This window comes from Myxine glutinosa, chromosome 4 (assembly GCF_964187855.1).
Source record: "Myxine glutinosa chromosome 4, kmMyxGlut1.1, whole genome shotgun sequence".
Lineage (NCBI taxonomy): Eukaryota > Metazoa > Chordata > Myxini > Myxiniformes > Myxinidae > Myxine > Myxine glutinosa.
In genome coordinates, this window is record NC_136264.1 from 445,524 (window position 1) to 459,634 (window position 14,111).

Sequence of the window (14,111 nt, forward strand, 5' to 3'; positions counted from 1 at the left end):
TCAGTATGGAACTTGAGACAGCAATGGCCAAGGCTTTTGATGAGATTTCCACCCACCTGACCCCTCAAATCATCACCGGCGAGGGAAACACTGTTTTTCACAGCGAGTGGGACAACCTGAACAGAATCACCACCAACGTTCATGGCTCAAATGTTGTAAACAGCGCCGGGTGAATCATGATTCAAGAGGTGAAAGAGAGCCATGTGAGCACCAAGAACAGGACCCTTCCTCTCTATGACAGGTCATCCAAGATGAGAAGCCTTAAGATCATGCCTCCCAAGATGCTGCCAGAGCTGGCATTCAAAAGAGTTGGCCCCAAATTCCCCATGCAGGCCAACTTTACCCCTCCTGCTGAAAACCAAGAGTCATATGATGCCTCAATGTTGCAGTACAACACCCATCTCCTCTGCAGATGGTTAAGCAGCCAGGGCAAGCAGCAGGTTCCTGGATTTGGTGGTTTTATTTCAAGCACAGGGAAAGTGCCTCCTAGGAAATCTACAATTGACTTTTACACCCCCATCAACCAGCCCATTACAGACAACGCAGTGGTGTATGAGCTACTCAAGAGGTCCGAGGCAGCAACGGAGGAGGTTGGACAGCCATACACTATCAACACGTTTGACCTGGGAGTGGTCATGAAGGCCTGTCCTATAGTATGGAAGTATGGGGAGGAATTCAGTAAGCATGTGATCCTCATTGGCAAGTTTCACACGGCCATGAATTACATGGGCAGGCTCACTGGGCGCAAGTGTCTTGGAGCTGGCTACGCTGAGATCCTCATAGAAGCTGGCCTCGCAACCAGTGGTTGCCTGAAAAGCATCCTGAGCAGGAAGTCATATGCCAAGGCTCTCTTCAGTCTGAAGGTGGTCACAGAGGCACTTGAACGGTTGCTGTTCAATGTTTTCCTGGAGGAGGAGAAACCAGACATCCCATACGAGACCCTCATCAACCTCATCCACTGCTGCACTTCTGAGAGCCTTGACTCCACTCTGAAGGATCCCGCACTGCTCAAGCTGATTGATCAGTTCCTCCGATACCAAGACAAGGTACGCAGGGGCCACCTGGGCAAAACGGGCATGTTCTGGCTCTCTGTGATGGATCATGCAAGGCTGGTCTTCATGATGGATTTTGCTGTGAAAACCAACGATTTCGAGCTCTTCCATCACTGCAACGGTGCCATGGCAGATCTCTTCTTTGCGTATGATGGCCACAACTACGCCAGGTAATCTATACACTCATTCCCTTAAATACTCGATATATAAAAATGTGTAAGTGGAGCTTACTTGTAGTATTAACTTTAATTATTATTCATTTCCTACAGGTACCTGACCTGGTTTGAGGCCTTTCTCACAAACATAGACCTCTCCCATCCTGTTGCTCTTGATTACATCAAGCTTGGAGCCATAGCTGTTGCAAGATCACTGATCCCAGGGGCTCTCGCAGCAGTGGACAAGACCATGGAGGAGACATTCATGAGGTTTGCTAAGTCTTCAGGTATGTCAGTGTGTGGAGACAATAACTATATTATATATAGATATATATATTAGTCAGGTCAAAATACAGTTTAACCCCCAAAAAATTGCTACAAAAGGTTTCTCAACTGATTCTGGTAGGGTTTAGCGTACGTTATAACATACTAAAAGTTTACCAAAGTAGGACCCCCGGAAAAGTGTTTTTTTCAAGATGGCGTCCAAGATGGCCGCCGAAACCTCTTAATGATCATAACTATGTAACTATCAACTCAAATTTGATGATCTTGGTGTCTATCCCTAGGTTTTTGGGGGCAAGGAACACATTAAGACCATTAAAAATGAAAGTGGGCCATTATATGTAACACAAAAATCCAATATGGCGTCAATAATGGCCGCCAACACCTCCAAATGACCGCAAGTCCATAACTATTGACTCAAATTTAATGATCTTGATGTCTATCCCCAGGTTTTTGGGGGCAAGGAACACATTAAGACAACTTTGGATATTACTGAGCTGTTGAATCATTATGAAATTGAACTCATGACCTTCAGCTGTCACCTAATGCACAAACACCTTTGTCCATAGAATAAGTTTCAGAGCGTTCAGTTTTGAGTGTCATCCTCCTCCTCAGTATCGACCTCTTGAGTGTTGTTTGGATTGTCACAGTTTTCAGTTTGGCAAGAGCCACATGCAGCAGTGCAGCGGAGTCCATAGCATCTGCAGCTGCATCGAGAGGATTTGCATCCCCCCAAACAGTTGCAATGGATAATGTTCAAGAGTTCGTCAGGCGCAGCATTGTTTTGGGTCATAATTGGAATTAACTGATCATTTTCCTGTTTCCATCCCCATTCAGTTGGGTTCATTTCATTTGCCATCCCCATCCATACCATAATTTGAAAGTACACACGTTGGCTATGGAATATTGTTGCAGGTGATGTTGGGGGGAGCCGTTCAGAAGTGACAAATGCTTGAGCAGTTGCCACTTTTTTGGTGAAAATGATATGGTGCAGTGATGATAGCGTATCATTAGACTTGCCACCAAAGAGATCAACCATCAGGTCTTTGCCAAGATCTGATATGTCCTCTTGAGATTTGTTTTGAAGGATGAATGCACTAGCACAGGACTTCATGACAGGATCAGATTTCACTAATTTCCGGAAGGCTGACTTTTTTCCGATGCCGAAAATCCTTGAAGTAGAATCACATCCTGAGTAGGCATGTACAAAGAGCAACTCATTGCACACATCGTCTCCTAAAGTTTCTTTCAACAGGTTAATGTTATACACTCTGTGTTCTTTTGACTGCTTGTTTGCATCAGAACGGAAGTAGATGATCTCATTGTCTGTTCTGGAGTAATGAAGGAGCAAGATCAGCAAATCTGTATCCTCACCGACCAACGTTGTGGTGCAATGACGGGATCGTTCAACAGTTGCCTTAACGATATCAACGTCTGCATCCCCTGGTGACTGAATGACATGGCATCCCCTTTTAGTTAGTGCTGTGCTGATGAGAGCAATCATGTCTGTCTTGTTTTTGTCACGAGACAAAAAGTCGTCCTTTTTGCCTGCAAACTCTGTTTCTGCAGTGAAACTAACAATAGGGTGCAGGTTATGTCCTCGTCTCTGATGTGTGTTGTCTTTTATGGAGGGACCTTCACCATAGCCATCGAACACCACTGTCGCTTGTCCGTAATGTCTCACAGTGAAGTCTGCATAAGACTCAGCTATTGCATTATATGAGTCGCCTTTGTTCCACGGTAAACAATGGAGCAAAGAGCCACCATCAAGCTCGTAACAATCTGTTTTGGGAATAGAGTTCATCACAGCCTCACTTGATAAGTCCGCAGCATGGTCTCGAATTGCCTGAGCAAGCTGAGGTTTGTCTGCTTTTCGAAGAATGTTCCTGGTCTCAAAGAGGGCTGGAGGGTAGGGGCTTAGTTCATACGTCAAAATCTCTTCAAGGGAAAGATCTCCTGACCTTGACACCAGAGGGAAACGCTGGAACAGAAGGGCAGGATCAATGGTACGATCAGGAGCAATCTTCACAGCAGAGATATTCCCAAGGGTTTTGGCTCTGTCTTTCCGCTTGAATTTGTAAGTAAATGCCGACTTTCCGATTATATCTTCAATGATCTTGTTTCCAACCGATTCAAAGTCATGTACATTCACATCTGGCCCAGCCACTATCCCGTTGACAATGTTTCTCAGAGTAGGATCAGATGTGAAGGGTGAGCAGGCTGCAAGCTTTATCCGAATTTTCTCGAGATCAGATGCATCTCTTTTGATGCGCGCCTCAGTTGAGTCTTTGTGTTGCGGACTTGTAGTATAGGTTAGGTTTGTGAAATCCTGCATCGCAATGTTGTACTCGGATGTTACAGGTGCAGATAAGGTCCAAAGGTTTCGCATGTCCTCGGTCATCCCACTGCCGCGAGTTAGACCACCAGTGCTCTTCAGAGACCTCATCAACGTTTGTTCGATGACAAGATCACTACTAAGCCCTGCCCAGCACTGATTGCTCCTACGAACAACGTGAAAACCATCACGGAACTTTCGATAAACGTCTGGGTGCTTTTCCTCCAGGTTGCTCATTTGCTGCAGGTAGTAATGAGCAGATCGCAGGTAATTGAAGTGCCCAGCTGCAGCAAAGACAGTTAGGCAATTGGACACTGCCTGCAAATGCATCAACCAAGACCCAGTACGATCCGCCTTGATCAACATTCTTACCATGCCAACCATATGCTGATAATTCAGCCACAACTTGCTGGTCTTTGAGGTCTGAGCAAGTTCAGATTTCTTCTTCTCCGTTACTGTCTCGAGTTGGATCAAAACCTCAGAACAAGCAGCATCTCCTAGCGTCGTCTCTCCGCTAAGAAGGGAGGAGTACAATTCCTCGGCTTGATCCAGCAGTGTCTGAATCTCGGGATCGTCTTTGGCCATTTCCGTTATAAGCTGGCTATGTAGGCACTTGTCAACAAGAAGATGGCCCCGCAAAGCCCTCTGGACAGCTTTCCCTGTTATCATGTGCACAACTGCATTTTCTCCATAGACAGTCTCAAGTATGTTTTTGAGACCGGTCCCTTCCATGAGAGTTCCTATGGCCCCCAGCAAGTTCATAAGTGTATGGAAACACCCCAACATCAGAACAATGCCTTTCAGGTGACTACTTTGTGGCGCATCAATGATGATTTCGGTAGCCTTCCAATACAAGGGCTGGTCAAAAGTTACAATGGTGGGAAGGTTGTGCTTCATGGCAAGGTTGCAAACAAAGTCTAATGTAGACACAATGCACGATTTGTCTCCAGAGTACATATTGATCATAGGCAAGAATTTGACTGACGACTGCCCAGGGTGCTGCCTCCCGTGATGCAAGATATGCATCATCCCCTGCCAATTCGGTGTTGCCTCTTTGAAGCCGAGGGAGACTTCCCACAGAATATCGATCCTCTTGTCACAGTCAAGAAATCTCGGCAGGTCCTCGAAGACTACCTCATGACAAGCATGCCTTGCAAACCTGTACTCCAAGATAGGAATTTTTGTCTTGTTTTCAGTTTTCAGTTCTGAGATCTGTCTTCGCGGAATGAGATGGTTCGTCCGTTTTCCAGGGGTGACACAGGCAATTACACCCATTCCATGAAATGTCCCTTTGCCGTCAATAGTGATAACGTTATGATCAACATTATCAGCGGCAAAGAGGACAGACATCTCCAGCAAATCTACATCACCACCTAGGACATCAGGTTCCACACAATCCGCTGCATTTATTTCAAATCTGATCACTTCTGTGTATGAGCAACAGAATCCCATTTCATGAAGAGTATCCACAATGAACTTTGAACGATACAGATGATGGATTTGCACAGCAAGTCCCATTTGTAGCGGTGCAATGACAGCTCGTGGGCGAACTGCCTGAATTATGGCATGACCAACTGCCGCAACCTTGCGTCTTGTGTCTTTCCCAACAAACAATGTTTCCAGTGCTGTCCGCAGACTAGTCGGAATGAACGATAGGGCTGAATCAAGTTTTAAATCATCACTACTTGGATACTGATTCGTCACGGTAGAAACCTGAGATTTTATATCACTTCTGATTAACCTAGCAGCAGTTTCAATAATAGCGCGTTTTTGGGACTCTTCATCGCCTTCCTGACACGTTTGCTTGTAGTATGATCTCAGAATCTGCGACGTTTGTTCTCTCATCGTAACAATATCGTCCACGCCTTCTCTTTCACCAAAAAGAATTGAGTCCTTAAAGCGTTCTTTAAGACGCTTTTTCAAACTGTAATTGTCATACGGTTCCGAATCAGGATTACAAAGATACCCTTTCATTATGAGGCTCAAAGATGTAACAGTTAGTTGTTCCTCACTGTTCAGTTCTAGGTAAGCACACATTTTCTGAAATGCTTCATACTTATCTTCATCTTTAGGACGACCACACTTTCTGCGCTTGGCTTCGGGGGCTTTCTGGAACTCTAAAGGCACAGACTTGAAGGACCGGAAATTTCCACTACACGAATGATGATAAAGTCCGTCTGCTGCATGTAAATCTCGTAAATAGTATTCAATCCGACCCTTTACAGTATGTCCCCAATCATCTGAACGGGATTCACAGACCTCCACAATTGTCTCCACAAATTTGTCAGTCCGTACCCAGCTAAAGTGTCCCTTGTCCAAATCAATTGTACATCCACAGAATACGCAATCCTTTTCACTGTCAAAACCTCCACTTGATTGTCTTGTGGTTCTCTTTGGTGGCACAGAACCACTACTTTTCTTTGCAACATGGCTTTTAATGTTTTTATCATTTATGTACTGTTGACGACAGCTTTTATGCACTTTAGTACTGGCTTCAACTACAAGATCGTCCTTCCGCTTTACACTGGCTTCATTTATTCCCTTCGCCCCCTTCCACTGAATTGCAACCCAGTTATCACTGGAATCCTCGATCTCCTCCTTGCAGATTGGACAAAAAGCTTGACTGGCTGTGCTTGCACTCATTGTTGAATCATGTCTGAAAAAGAGAAAGATGAGAATTAGTTATTCAGTTAGATCCAATTCGACACATTCTTCAGGTCAATATATGGAAAATGCCCCCTCAACCTGTTAGATAATGGCCCACTTTCATTTTTAATGGTCTTAATGTGTTCCTTGCCCCCAAAAACCTAGGGATAGACACCAAGATCATCAAATTTGAGTTGATAGTTACATAGTTATGATCATTAAGAGGTTTCGGCGGCCATCTTGGACGCCATCTTGAAAAAAACACTTTTCCGGGGGTCCTACTTTGGTAAACTTTTAGTATGTTATAAAGTACACTAAACCCTACCAGAATCAGTTGAGAAACCTTTTGTCGCAATTTTTTGGGGGTTGAGGGGGTATTTTCCATATATCGACCTTACTATATCACCTATATTTAATTACAGGTTCATGTTGGTTGTGATGATAAAATTCAAACTTCTCCCTCTCTACATTGCAGGTGGTCTACTCGGTCTCTTCAACAACTGTGGCGCATACCAGAAGTGGTGCCGCACAACCTCTGCCCGCGCTCAGCTCTATGAGCTTACTCTTGAGATGTGCGGCATGATTGACGACCCTGAGATGCCGAAGGCAGGCAAGCACCGTGAGCTGGAGCCTGCCCAAATCAAAAAGTCTGAAGAGGCCGTGCAGAGCGTCATCTCTGCCATCAAGGGCTTCACAAACCCCTGGAGAATCCCAGACAAAAACCGACTGTACTCCCTAGCATCTGGAGCTCCCATCGATCCAGAAGTTGAGGCTGACGTGCTGCGGGCCGAGGCTGCAGGCAGGGCTGCCAAGGAGCAGTTCATCCAAGAGCGCTTTGTTTCCAAGAGGAAGGAGTTCTTTGATCGCCTCAAGAAACTTAAGCTCAAGACGATGGATCACTGCAGCAAGAGGGTCAAACTTACATCCGCACAGGGGAAGGTGGATATTGATTCAACTTATACTAATTGCATATTTCATTACACAAAAAAACATTCTTCAGAAAGAAAATTAAACTGTTGTATTTATGCCTTCCTCATTTCTTTATTTTCCATTGCAGCTCTTTGTATACAAGGAGCAGAGCAACCTCGCCTTTCAGCTGCTTGTTAAATCGCAGATTATGGAGATGCCCATAAACCTTGAGGAACTCATGCGGTATCCCCTCTCACCTGTTCCTCATGCCCTTGGCTCTCCGGATGGCTATTTTGCCAAAACAAACAAGGCCACCATCCTTCACCATCTGCTGCAGGACAGGGACGAAGAGGTACCTTACCCCAAGGATGCCCTCTTAATACAGGATGGAAATGCCCTCTTCCACATGATGTCCAACCTCCCACCAACCTGTGGAGAGATTTGCATGCAGCTCCTGGACCAAATGGTTGCCAAGCACCATTTTGTGTTCTCCACAGATTGCTACCAGCCAGATTCCATCAAAGCCCAGGAGAGGCTCAGGCGCGGCTCTACTGAGAAGTACATAATTGATGGTCCAAACACCCGCAGGCCCTATGACTTTAAGTCATTCCTTGGCAATGAGCTAAACAAGAAGCAGCTATGTGACCTGCTTCTCAAGGTCTGGGGGAGCAATGCGGCAGCATCCCGGATTGAGAAGAGCATGAAAGCAGTGGTGTGTGTTGACGGGAGATCCTATGACTTAACATCAACAAATGGAAAAGTAAGTTGACAGAAGATGCGTGACTTAAGCAGTCACCCTATACACAATGCTTTGAAATAAATCTTTAGACTCTACAATACTAGATAGACCAAATGGCTCTTGAAATGTGAATATTCTCGACTTCACACATGTACAATTGCAGACCATATTTGGGCTCTTAAACATTTTAAGTCATGCAGTTTTTGTCATATGTATTATTTGTTACACTGTGTAGTAGTATTTAGTTTCTTTATTTGTTACAGGTGCAGACTTCTGAGATCTACGAACTGCGGTCCAACCAGGAGGAGACAGACAGCCGTATTGTCCTGTACCTCCACCAGGCTGTCAAATGGGGGTACAAGTCCTGTGTGGTGAGGACACCTGACACAGACATTCTGATGATCCTCCTCTACCATACCAGCAGGATCAACCTCTCCATCTACCTTGACCACGGCTCTGGCAAACATCGCACACTCATAAATGTGACGGAACTGTCTGAATCACTGGGCCCTGACTACTGTAGCACCCTGCTGGGATTCTATTTATTTACTGGGGAGGACTGTACCAGCGCTTTTAAAGGCAAAGGCAAGGTGAATCGCCTGAAGAAGCTGCAGAAGAATCCCAAACTCCACAACACTTTCAGGCAACTTGGTGCAGACTGGCTGGTCACAGATGAGCTACAACAGGAGATGGAGAGCTTCACGTGCATCATGTATGGCCAAGCATGGATGACATCAGTTGACCCAGTACGAGTGAAGATGCTTAAAATAATGGTCGGTGCTGACAAAGTCCTGGACTCAGTCAAAAGTGGACCTGGAACGCCTGCCTCCCCCCAAGGTCTGTCTCATTCCACATGTGCAGCGAGCCAACTACAGAGTAGCCTTCTATAAGAGAGCAGACGAGGCAATAATCGAGAGCCCAAAACCATGTGACCCAGGCATGGGCTGGGAGAAGACAGGAGAAGGAGGTGTTGGAACCCATTTGGACAATTGGACCCATCCTCCCTCCTTCTCTTGTTGAGGTACTGGCTCAGAGAGCAGAGCCAGAAGAGCAGCCAGCTCTTGACAAGGTGGCTGATTACGCCAACATTACGCCAACTTGTATGTGGGTGAAGAGGATGGAGAGTACGAGCATGAGGATGAAGAGCTGGAGTTGGAAGAAATCGAATTAGAAGATTTCTTCAGTGATGATGAGGACAATGAGTAGTTTAGGTCAGCTAGTTGGTAGTGACATGAAAACATAGGCCTATAGTTGTCTTATTAACATTCATGGCTGTATTTTTGCTGTTTTTTACAATAAAGAGTCAAAATGTTGTCGAATGTCAATACATAATTAGTAATAAAGAATTCCTTGGGTCAGAATTGTATGGAAAATGTGTTTATTTGTCTCTGCAAGTTGTTTACATCAAAAGTTATGCAACTTTATATAATACTATGATTTTTCAGGTTTGAGTTTGGTGCAATAAAGGGTTAAAAATGAAGCCTTTTGGACATTATTTCAGCTTGGTACCCAATATAATCTTCAAATAGACACTTAAATGATTAAGAAAAAACTGGTGGTGAACAAAAATTCACCCTATGCGCTTGAAAAAATGAAAGGATAGTTGGTTATACACACATTTTTGGCATTTCTTGCTGTTTTTGTCCAGAAATAGAGTCAAAATGTCAAATGTCTAAAATAACCATCCCATTGAATTCCTGGGGTCAGAATTGTATGGAAAAGTGTATTAATTTGTCTCTGTATGTTGCTTACTTCAAAAGTTATGCCTCTTTCTACATCAATTTTTTTTTTTCGGTTTCGGGTTAGTTGCAATAAAGGGCTAAAAATTAAGCCTTTTGGACATTATTTCAGCTTGATACCTGGCAGATTCTGAAAGTAGACACTTTGAGGATTAAGAAAAATCAGGTGGCATTAAAAAAACCAGGGGGGGGGGGCGCGTGGACCCCTATGTCCATCTAGACTACTGCACTCATGAAGGAAGTCATGAAATGCCTAGTCACTGGAGTCTCTCTGGGGAGATTTTGAGAAGGGATTAGGAGTGACAGCCCATCTTTGGAGCATGTACATAGACATGGTGCTTATCCTAAGGCGTTACATCCATGCTGAGAGAGCTGGGCTGTGGCAACAGCACTTACAAGAGGTACAGAATATGCTACCCTATACCATTGCTTCCGGCCATAGTAAGTACATGTCCTGCCTTCCGATCTATCTCAGTGAGATGCAAAAGCTTCCAGAAACAGCACCAGAAGTGCACGAGGAGTTTGCAGATGGCAAATTCACAGTTCACCAGACTGCAGGAGACTTTAATGGTGTGTGGACAGACCTTGCCCTTGAACAGACCTACAATAGGGAAGGCAAAACAAGCCTCTTTAAGGGTATAACACAGTCTGAATCAGCACGAGAAAAGTACATCAAGGCTCTACCGTTCATGACCTCTGTCTGAAAGTGTAAAACAGATGGCACACATGGCCTCGCCGCAATCTGACCACCACGAGAAGCTGAGGAAAGACGACATGGAAGCCGTGTTGCAGATCAAACGGACCGTGGAAGAGAAGATGCAAAACCCATTCGATCCTTCACTTGCGACAGATAAACTAATGAACATATCCACAGGTCAGATTCTTGCAGCAACTACCCTGGTAGATGCCAAACGTCTAGGCTTGGAGGCAATGGATGCTGCCACGACGACGAATGCAGACAAGATTGTCCAACCGAAGATAGAAACATTCGCCACGCATCTGAAGAAAAGTAAGAAAAAGATGGACACTGTGAAAGAAGTCATCAGAGAGGAGAGTGCAGTGACAAGGGCACTTTGTTTCGCACAGGACCTGAGTGATGAGGCACGGACTGAGGCATTTAGTTACGAATGGCTTGAGTACCCTCCCTCGTTGTTTGAGCCAGAGAAGAATGGATTTTCCATGCGCAAAGGTTGCAAACCCAACTATCTATCCACTCTACAGGCAGAGGTTGCTGAGTCATGGGAACCGTTAAAAGAGTTGCCTCCTTCTGCATCTGATGCAGTTTATGTAGTCGATGCAATGGCATTCATCCAGCGGTTCAACACACTTGGTTCGAGTACATTTGACCAACTTCAGGAAAGGTACAGGAACAAACTCTTGAACATGAAACCCAGACATTGCACTGAAGTGCATTTCGTGGGCGATCAATATGATTTTGGGTTAAAGAGTCTAAAAGGGGATGAACGCCAGAGACGGGAGTCAAATACCAACTTGCCAGAGTTTGTTCCAGCGGACATCATGAAAATCTCTGATTGGAACACATTCCTGTCAAACCCTTGTAACAAGACCAATCTGCTGTCGTATCTTGCTTCACGTTGGTCCCAGGAGTCATCCTGGCCTGATGGCTTCTGCCTGGTCCTTGGGGTCAACGCCCAGGCAACTCGTGTGACGCAGACGGAACATACCAATGTTGATGAGCTGTACTGCCCTAACCACGAGGAGGCAGACACCAGAATCTTTGCTCACATTGCTAGCTGTGACAACAGCATAGTTGTCATTCAGGCTACAGATACAGATATCATCGTCTTGTCAATGTATCATTTCCCTCGGTTGACAAACGTTGTTGAGTTATGGGTGGAAAAGGATGATCTGTTCCTCCCCATCCATGACTTGGTGAATGAGTTGGCCAAAGCAGTTGGAAAGGACGTATTGGCACTCACAGACACGCTGCTCATCTCCTACATTCTGTCAGGTTGTGATTCGGTGAGCTATCCTTTCAAACGGGGTAAGAAGAGAGCAGTGAAAGTCGCACTCCAGCATGTTGACAAACAGCCAGTGTTGTCCAATTTCATCCGACATGAATCCGGACCTTCTGCACATGATCAGGTGATAACTGAAGCACGAAGCTTCTTCTGTGATCTCTATGGCAAGCCAGGGTATTCATCCCTGGATAAGCTCCGCGCCCACTTGTTTGCATCTAGCAAACTAGATCTGCGCTCCCTTCCTCCAACAGAAGATGCTTTTCACTTCCACGTTCTCAGGAGCCTTCGTCAGATCAGCTTATACAAGCAAGCTTCACTCAGCAATCCAGTGCTTCTTCCACCTGAAGAGTATGGCAGGAGTGTGGATGGTGACAGGTTAATTCCTGTCATGAAGAGCAAGCCATCAAAGCCTTCTGCTGCGAAGTTGAAGTACTGCAAATGTAAGAAGAAACCGAACTGCCTGAGGAATTGCCCTTGTGCGAAAGCTGGAGTACCATGCATCATTGCATGTGCCTGCAATGGCGACAGAGAAAAATGTGGACGGCTTCTGACTGATGACGGTGATGATGATGAGTAAATAGAGGTAATGACACTTTTCCAGACGGTATGTGGTATGACTTGTCGTTTTAAAACATGTTGAAGAGTACCGTGCAAATAGATAGTGTGAATGCCCGATTTTGGTGATTTTTTTTAAGTTATGCAAATCTAAAGTGACATACATGCCAGTAAGTTAAGTTCAGTCGGGGCATTTCTTTCCAAAAAACATCAGAGGGGTACAAACAACATATATTGGGTGTAAACGCTTGGCTATATTGAGCTTGAAGTAGGAAAAATGTGATTTTATTTACTAAAGGAGCTAAACTTTTAGCTTAACCCACTTTCCGTGATCTTTTGACCTCTGCTGACCTCATGGATGGTCCAATCACGTTGAATCATGTTTCATATAAAAGCCAACTTTATAACAAAAAGAATGAGTGGTAATTTGTTGCACTCACCCCTGTATTATGGGATATATGGTCAATTGAATTTCCCCTACCCCTAAATTTCTTGCTTTTTTACAGTTGATGCCCCAAGTTAAAAAACGTCCCTACAGAATTCGCGCAATCCAAACTACCTTGCTAAAGTCATTTTTCTGGTGGCTAACACCCCCACAGACATGATCTAGGGGTCAAACATTTTATAGCAGGGGTGTCACTTCAAAATCAAATTTTGAGGTCTCGGATCCCAGACTATTAGTATTTGTGAGCATAGTCGTTTTCCTGTGTTAGTTTTGCGTTGAGTAGAGTAATGAGAGTAGGTCCTTCTCATACTTCCATTGCCTTATCACGCCTCCATTGCCTCATGCCTCCTGCGCATCTTTGTGCTGCCTTTGGCTTTTTGGCGCGAATTAACACGAGGCCGGCCTGGAGGGTCGGGTCGCGACCGAATGAGGGCGGCGAGGAAGTTGACGGTAAGCGCGAGCCGCCAATCAGGGCTCACAGGGTGTGGCTGCAGCACTGTGTCACAGGGCGTGGTTGGAAGGTTTGAGAAGGCTCAGGGCGTGGCAGATATAAGCTGTTGCGCAAAGCCACCAGGAGGAGTAAGTGGAGTCGAGCAGTTGGCGGTGTTGGCATTGAGTGAGAAGTTGAAGGAGCGCGGTCAGCAGTAGAGCTTGAAAGATACGAGATCGGAGGAAGACGCGCATGAACCAAGATACGCGCTCGTATGAAAGTGACGCTCGGTTGAGCTTGTAGTCAGGTTCACTATGTTTTTTCGTTCAAAATCATGGTAGATTAGCAAACCTATACATTTTTGGAAAGGTTATAGCATAAGGAAACTAAAAATCAATGTTTACATTTGCGGTGATACCTGTATGGCCGCTATTTTGGATTTTCAAAATGGCCACCATAAAAATACATATTTTACTCTATTTCTGCCTCTAATTACCCTAAAAACTTTTAAAACTATACTAAACCTATGTTTTCAGGTACAAGGAATCCATTGGTGACATAATCAGACTTCTGACTAACAGTTCTTTCTTTTTTCAGGAAATATGCATCCAGGGAGCAGCCATTGATACAAAAAAAATTCCGTTAATATATTTATTTTACATATTAACTATCTTGGTGGAGGTGTTTATGGTGGTTGTTCTTCTTGTGTATTTTCAGTGCATAACTCATCATGAGTGAAGATCCTGATGGAAGCAAGTTGTCTTTGGGCACGTCCAAGGAGTCTGTAGACTGGAAACTGTGCATCATTTGCCAGGAGAAAAACACTAACAAAGGGACAGTTG

The 14,111-nt window shown here is 44.8% G+C and overlaps 2 protein-coding genes across 2 annotated transcripts; both read left to right on the forward strand.

The window, feature by feature from the left end:
- The first annotated feature begins 269 nt into the window (after nt 1–269).
- LOC137425789 (uncharacterized) lies at nt 270–3,704 on the forward strand. The gene is made up of 3 exons (XM_078775117.1): nt 270–1,222; nt 1,322–1,506; nt 3,628–3,704. The coding sequence occupies exons 1-3, from the start codon at nt 270–272 to the stop codon at nt 3,702–3,704; spliced, it is 1,215 nt and encodes a 404-aa protein (XP_078631243.1).
- Nucleotides 3,705–6,894: 3,190 nt separating this feature from the next.
- On the forward strand, nt 6,895–9,324 carry LOC137425791 (uncharacterized). The gene is made up of 4 exons (XM_078775118.1): nt 6,895–7,409; nt 7,528–8,139; nt 8,382–8,955; nt 9,233–9,324. The coding sequence occupies exons 1-4, from the start codon at nt 6,897–6,899 to the stop codon at nt 9,322–9,324; spliced, it is 1,791 nt and encodes a 596-aa protein (XP_078631244.1). The 5' UTR covers nt 6,895–6,896.
- Nucleotides 9,325–14,111: the final 4,787 nt, after the last annotated feature.